General features: G+C 34.3%; 1 protein-coding gene across 1 annotated transcript in view; it reads right to left on the reverse strand.

Annotated features, from left to right (window-relative positions):
• The window catches only part of LOC115238892 (protein O-mannosyl-transferase TMTC2), a gene marked incomplete at its 5' end in the record, with an annotated part of 98,311 nt that extends 95,925 nt beyond the window's left edge, over positions 1-2,386 (reverse strand). Inside the window, 2 exons of the mRNA XM_029813048.1 lie at positions 103-399; positions 2,126-2,386. Coding sequence (XP_029668908.1) covers positions 103-399; positions 2,126-2,386 — 558 coding nt within the window. The remainder of the gene's footprint in view (positions 1-102; positions 400-2,125) is intronic.
• Between the last annotated feature and the right edge of the window lie 5,608 nt (positions 2,387-7,994).

Consider the following 7,994-nt stretch of genomic DNA (forward strand, 5'->3'; position numbering starts at 1 on the left):
TCCTTAATCATCTTTTGATTTAGCTGCTGCAAATCAAACAGTTTTGAATCATATGATGATCAAAAACGCTTGATGTCGGTAATAAAATTATTAATCACTTACTTTTCGACTTGGCTCGCCGCGACAGAGCTCCCACAGAAGACAGAGAGCCAAAGACGATATACCAGTCTCTTTGGCGAGGGTAGCCAGCGTCGATGATACCAAGGCCAACAGCAGAGGAAATGGCGATCTCGTGCGATTACAATGGGCTGAGTACGTCAGGAAAGATGTCAAGGTCAGGAAGCAAGCAAGAAGGTCGGCACGTCCGACTATACCGGCCACAGCCTCGCTGTGAATGGGATGGACCGCAAACAGGAAACCCGTGATCGCGTGCGCGAGATTGCTCCTTCCTGGCAGCACCTGCAAAGTGTAATTGCGGGTATCTCGTAAGGTACACATGTAAACGTTTCGCGAGGCAATCCTTCAAGCGACGAGAGTGGGGTTAATTAACTTAACCGTTAATTACCTATACTCAGTTACAAGGATCGCTTGACTTGAATTTCAATCTAATTCTCTGTCGAACAAACGGGGAGTAATAAGTTTAATTAACAATCTTACCAAAATATTAAAAATTTTACTATTTTTTGCGTTTTTATAACATGTGGGTTTTTCTGAAGCCTTCAAGTCAAGGTATTAATATACATTAATATATATTGAAATATATAATATCAATGCTAAGCAAAATCTATATTGACAAAGATGCAATTATGTCATCATTGTTAGTATAAAAAAATATGGAGTTTTCGAGAGATGGATAAAGTATAAGCGGATGAAAATATAAAAGGAATGTTAAATATGTGAAAAATTAGAAGAGCACAATTCGTAGTTTTGTACGCGACGCTTGGTAATCGTCCGTGGTGATCATTTTGACGGCAGTATTCGAAAATTATACGATTCCGATGCACTTTTGCATGATTTAAAATAGTACAGTTATAATTAAACTTTACATAATTTAGTATGTATGTAATTAGATTGTATTTTTCGCGATTCTTCAAAGCGCCACTTTAAAGTTAAATATACTTCAAGTTAAACACGGTGACCGAAAGAGGTGATGTAAAATTAAAGTCTCATTAGGATGATAGGTCCTCGTCGCGGTTCTTTTGATCTTCCAACGTATCCGGAAGTTCTATTCGAGATGTTCGCGTGCAGTTACGCCGAATCACCATTACAGTTCCTTTTCACGACCGCCCTACGGCGCCTTCGAAATAAGAGGAATCCCAAGTTAACTAAAACGAAGCGACGTCGTAAAATTAAAACCACGCAGTAGGCTTGTCCCAAAGTTAAGCGAAATCTTCGTCTTCATTTAAATTCCACCATCGACAATTTTCCGGAGATATGTTCCGGTAGATAAAATAACAAAGATCTCTGCGGCTTTATTTCAAATATAAAACGGATCTAGAGTTAATTAATAATAATTAGATGAATTTATAATGTGCGTTTTACTGTGAAGCAAATCGTGCTCTTAATTACTTTCGATGAAATCACGCAAGTTAGAACAATAATGACTCGATAAATATTGATGTGATGTAAATTGTGGAAGAAGAAATAAATCTGATGAAATTGAAAATAGATATCTAAATTTTGATAAGTTTAGAAAAGATTGCTCTCTTGTATTGCAAATAATAAAAACAATTTACACGAATAAAAAACGAAAATAAATAAAATTGGTTAATAATTTTTTTAATGGTAAATTTATCACTTAAATATATCTCAGACTTTTAATGTTAACCTGTTAATATGTCGATCATTATTCCAGTATAAAAATATAGTTAACGATAATACTTCAGCAACGGGCAAACTTTTAAAATTTTATAATATTTCTGACAGTCACTATATTTATATATGTATATCGTCAGATATTATCAAAATTCCCATGTGATGTACGCTCTACAGGTGTCACCATTAACTTCTTTCGTAGTAAAATTTATATATTATTTGAAAGAGATTGTTGCGATGTAATTTTGTCTTCGCACAGACATTCAGCTAAAATTTTTTTATTTCTATCGTAATTCATTGCTTATTTTGATTCAAAAAGGTAGACTTTCAAAATTTGTATCTCAAAGAAAGTAAGAGTGGTCGCACTCACCTTTCTAGCAACCTTGACCACGAGAATGGTGCAAGCAGCGTGCAACGCTACATTCACCAGATGGTAGCCCCAGGGTTCAAGGCCACCAAGAGAATGATTCAGACGAAAGGTGGCCACGCAAAGCGGTCGATAACTGCCGTGCGAGCCACGTTCCGTCAGCGGTGTTCCCCAAAAATCATTCTCAAGCAACCGGTACCACGGTGTGCTCGCCAGTAGGTCAGGGTTCGTCAAGATAGCTCTTCTGTAACAGAAAAACAAAAGCTCACATTATATATATCAGTATTACGGAACATAAAAGTTTTTTATATTTTTATACATACTAGAATAACACAGGCGCGCGCTACGCGCGCCCTTTTTTTACGAACATTTTCCAATTTTTTTAACTTTTCTTTCCATATATACATATATATAAATCTAAACTTTTTAAATATATGATTTTCTAATAAAATATAAATTTGATTTTCGTATTAAATTGCTAGCCGTAAACAAATTGAAATTGAATTGCGGCTTATTTTAACCGCAAATTGAGTTGCAATAAGTATAATAAAAAAAGATATAATCATTAATATATATAAAAATAGATACAATCGTTAATACAATAAAGCAATGTTATAAAAAAAAAAAATTATGAAAGGTTTATTAAATTATATTAAAATTCTGATAACTAAATATCCTTCTAAATATTAAATAATATTGGCAACTCACGGATTTGAAACCAGTATATGTGTTTGAATTTATGCGAAATATATCCGGATTCGATACAAAAACTGGTTATGGAAAACAAAGTGGCAAAATCAATTTTTTGACATGCCATGATTCGCGTGTAACTTAATCAGTACATGGTATACTAATATAACTCGTGTACCGGATTACAACAGCAAAACATGTTAAAAACCGCGATGTATTATTATACCTAACGCAATTCAATCTGCGGTTAAAATAAAATAAGCCGTTTCAATTTGCCTACGCCATGCAATTTAATGCAGGACTTGCAACATTTCGGTCAGTTCATCGCGTTAACCGCATCAACCGAAGTTCTCGGGCCGAATGCCAGCGACAAATCATTTGGGATGGCATTTAATAAACCATTTTTATCTTGCGTTCGTAAATTAATTACTCGCGGCGCGGACACACCATCTACATGCATGTATTAGTTGGCGGAAACAATTTTCGCGCTCGTTATCGTTCGGTTGTTCCCTATCAGTGTGTAAATATCATTGCTTCGACGCGTTCAAATCTCGTTCGAGAGTTTTATTTCCTTTCAAAAATAAAATTGGAAATTAATAAAGAGTATTATTTATTTGACAGAATATTTAATGAAATCTTTATTATATGCCAGATAATATTTTAATATTTAAATATAAACCATCACTTTTAAATCAAGATTTAAAAAAATACAAAAATTACTATCGTACAAAGATCATAAATTGCAGAAATTTTAAAATTACATACACATATAAAGATATGTTTTAAATATATCAAAATTTTTAAAAATCAAGGTAATTGCCAGAAAATGAGAGATTCCTGAATATATTTTACCGGATTTTAAAATTTTAATTAATTTCACGAAATAAGAAGGAATCGCGGATAAATGCAACTAGTTAGATGCGCCTCTTCTTATATGGGGTACTCGTCATTATCGTCTATTTCGCCGGCGAAGCAATTGTATGCGAAGATTACTTACACAGGTCGTAGTGTGTTAGCCTACGAAAACGGTTACGACGGCGATAGTGCTTTGCTGAAACGGCCTTATCGCCCGGTCTTATATCGTCGCTCGCACACTCACGGGTACATATGTATATTTCTACGTGTAAGAACTGCAAAGTGTATTTCGAGCACTTCATGAACCTAAGAGTCGCCGGTCGTCCAAGAAGGTGCTGAAACGACAACGACGTAGTTGCACGAGGATCGGAATGGCGCCGTTTGCCTGGCGCATTTTTGTCTCTTTATTGCGATCTTAAATGGAAGAAGATATCAGTATATAGAGGGTTCGCTCTCCACACTCATTCGATAATTTAAAAACTTTCCCCTCATCAATAATTTTTATATCTTCGCGTTGAATAAGTACCGATTTAAAACGTGAACTGTAAGCGATAAATAATACGTGTAAACAAAAAAAAAAAACAGGATAATTTTTCACCGAAACGCGCTAATAAAAACAATAATACAACTAGTAATATAAAACATATGTTTTTTAGTATCTTTAGTCATACATTGTACTAAACGTAAGCAGGAGCCGTTTACCGATGCAATTATGCAAATGAATGTAGCTTTTTGCCATGTAACACGTTTTATGAAATAAATATATTTTTTATATCGACTATAATAAAAATATCGGATTGTGATCACGGATCGGTGATTATCGAGTTTACTTTATGAAATAACCGGCATGCGACGTTTCCCCTCAATAATTTTTATATCTTCGCGTTGAATAAGTACCGATTTAAAACGTGAACTGTAAGCGATAAATAATACGTGTAAACAAAAAAAAAAAAACAGGATAATTTTTCACCGAAACGCGCTAATAAAAACAATAATACAACTAGTAATATAAAACATATGTTTTTTAGTATCTTTAGTCATACATTGTACTAAACGTAAGCAGGAGCCGTTTACCGATGCAATTATGCAAATGAATGTAGCTTTTTGCCATGTAACACGTTTTATGAAATAAATATATTTTTTATATCGACTATAATAAAAATATCGGATTGTGATCACGGATCGGTGATTATCGAGTTTACTTTATGAAATAACCGGCATGCGACGTAAAATGATATTATCTCTTTCCTGAATTACATTTTCAATTATCGTATCTTTATGAATAAAACATAAAAGCGCAACGCAATGCGGAGGTAATTATGACACCGGAAAACTAAATGTTGCAACTGTATATATATATATATATATATATATATGTATATTATATGTATATGAAATAAATGTAATAATTGCGTATAATAAAAATGGAATATTCTTAACGCGATCTTTTCAGAATTACCCGCGAACTCGAGACTAAAATCACAGAAGTCGATACGCAAAGAAAGCAATTACGCGACCGCGCTTTTACCTTAAGAAATTCTCCCTCATCTTCGTGAAAGAACATAATTGAATCCTTACACGACTAAATCCGTTTGTTCTTTCAAAGAAAGGAAAAAGATTACCGCAACAACAATGTGTACAAGCGCTTCGTGCTATCCTCGCGAAATGAATAAAGCTAAACGATAACATTTTACGCGGCTAAGTCTATTTATACTTCAACGTCGTGTCGGAGGAAACTCTTTCTGTCATCTTGAATCATTTCAAGTGCTTCTTGGCGATTTGTATCATGCGCGAATTATGAACGCGATACATTATATTATATAATCCATTTTTCTCGCCTTTATTTTCATCCAATTAACGCGGTTTTATATTGAACGGGCTCTATAAAAAGAATTGTAAAAAGTACGCTACGACTCATTACACCTCGTCGAACTTTTTCTTCATCGGATCGTATAGACGATCCTTTGCCTCAGGCGAAAAGGCGTTCTAATCGATAGCTGATCAATATTCATGGGTATCGATGAACTCGATGTTTTGGTTCGTCTCCAGATCCTGATATCAAAGGTTACACTCTCGATGAGTATCTGTATCGTCGAGAAAATAGGATTTCTCGAGGTTTTACAGACTTTGTGTCACATAATTTTTAACATTGCAATTTTAAACAATCTAAAATTTGACTTTCACTTTCATTTACTGCGTTCTTAAATAATATTTTTTACCTTAGATAACATGTATCTTGTAATCTATGCAATTTTTTTTATTTAGTTCTCTCACAAAGCAATTTCACAAAAGTGTTATTTTGAAAAGTTCATAGAAATATACATAAGTAATATTTTACGGCAAAATATTTGACACTATTATTTTAGATGAGTAATGTTTTTTTCAAAAATCTTTTTTTATTTTTCTCAATTTTTTTCTTTCAAATCCAAGCGCAATATTTTATATATGTAATTATAATATTATTATAATCTTAATTATACTTCGAATAATTTGTAAATACTTAAAGCACACATACAAGCCTCACATGGAAATATAATATTACTTCGTATAATATATATACATAAATGTATAAATTTATATTTTACATTTCTCTCAATTTTAAAAATGTTAATCATATTTTCTATCACAATGCTATAATATTTTTTCAAAATCAGAAAAGATATAATCATCGAAATTGCATCAAATTATCGAAATATGATGTGACAAAGTTTAAATATAAATGATTAAAGAATAGAGAGTTTTTATTATAATTAGAGAGAAGACGAGTAAATTATCGGAATTTTCAGACGTTAAATATTTAGACGTTATAATTCAGATGCATATTTAAAAGTACACATTTTCTTCATTAATCCGCGAATAAATTTTGCGCCGAGTTCGCACGAAAATCTCCGTACAATTCGGGGAGTCGTGTAAAACGCGCGACACCAAATTATTTTCTTGTTAGTCGCTCTCGCACAATTCCCGCCATTTTCCCGAATAATTTGTTATGCCGAAATGAGTTTGTCCTGTGCTCGTCCTCGGGAGCGAGTAATCGAGATTGCGCGTCCTCAACGCTTTTTCGCGAACCTTTCGTTCGCCATTCGTCCACCGCCTGTGCCGACTGGCTCGCGTGTAATGAAAATTTGTAAAATCTCCCGGCGAGAGGCACGAACGACGACCGGGATGGGGGAGCCATCAATTAATCCCCATTCATGCCGATTGCAGCATTCTGAAAATTCGCGCCGATGTCGTCGCACCCGCCTCGTTTAGGAGTTATTTTTCTGTCGCGGTGCCCCCCGATTTTCCGCCTCGCTTAAATGAGAGGCGTTCAAGTAAGTCGCCCTTTCATCTACGCATCCCTGCAATTGAATTCGGGATCTCTGTCGTGGATCCTGAATTTTGACATAGCTGCTTGACTAACAATAAGTGACGTACGTAAGGAAGAGTAAATAGAATGCAACAGAAAAAAAAATTTGGAATATTCTTATATTAAAAATTAAAAAAATATATAAAAGATATTTTTAATATATTATCATTTTTTATACGTCTGATAATCTCGTATGTCCAGCTAAGAAAAATTTACGATAAGAAAAGATATATTAGATATGAATTTTGACTGAAGAACTCTGTATGTCACTTTTATCTTATTTATCGACTTGCACTATACTTTATTTGATTTTAATTCTTAATTTTTCATCCTTCATCTGTATGAGTTGCGAGATGACGCGGCGAAGTTAATATATCGCATGCCGAGAACGAAACGAGAAAATCAACGTCGAAATTTAATCTCGATAATGAACGTCGTGGTCGTACTGACGTGCGCGCGTTTAATGGCGCGTGTAGATGTACGAGATACATCCGACAATTTAGAGATCGATCACTCTGTCATCACGGTTTGCACGTGATCGATTTCAACACGGAGCTGCGATATTTGCATGGAGAATTATTTCTTTGAAATCCGCGTAAGAGAAATAAAGACGCCGTACAGCAGGACATCGTGTTCTGATAACGCGCGTGACGTTAATGAAACTCGCCTCGTGCGCACGAAGGGATATAATATTTTTCTGTCATAAAGTCAAACTTTCACGCAAAGTACGTAATTGTTCGAGTATATATTCGCCCTCTTCACATCGCACACTTTAAATTCTATTTTTCTAACGTCCAAATATTTTTCACGCACGAGTTTAAATTGCAAATTATTATATTACATCTCTGGAAAAAATTATGAAATGCATAATTACAAAGTTTGTACTCGACGTTCACTCGCTTTTATATCGTCTTAAAAAGCAGCGCATTATGCTTATATTGGATGATTGCATAAGTTCGTGCCCGATTTTCATAGATGGCA

This window comes from Formica exsecta, unplaced genomic scaffold (genome assembly GCF_003651465.1).
Source record: "Formica exsecta isolate Colony F162 unplaced genomic scaffold, ASM365146v1 scaffold1159, whole genome shotgun sequence".
Taxonomy (NCBI): domain Eukaryota; kingdom Metazoa; phylum Arthropoda; class Insecta; order Hymenoptera; family Formicidae; genus Formica; species Formica exsecta.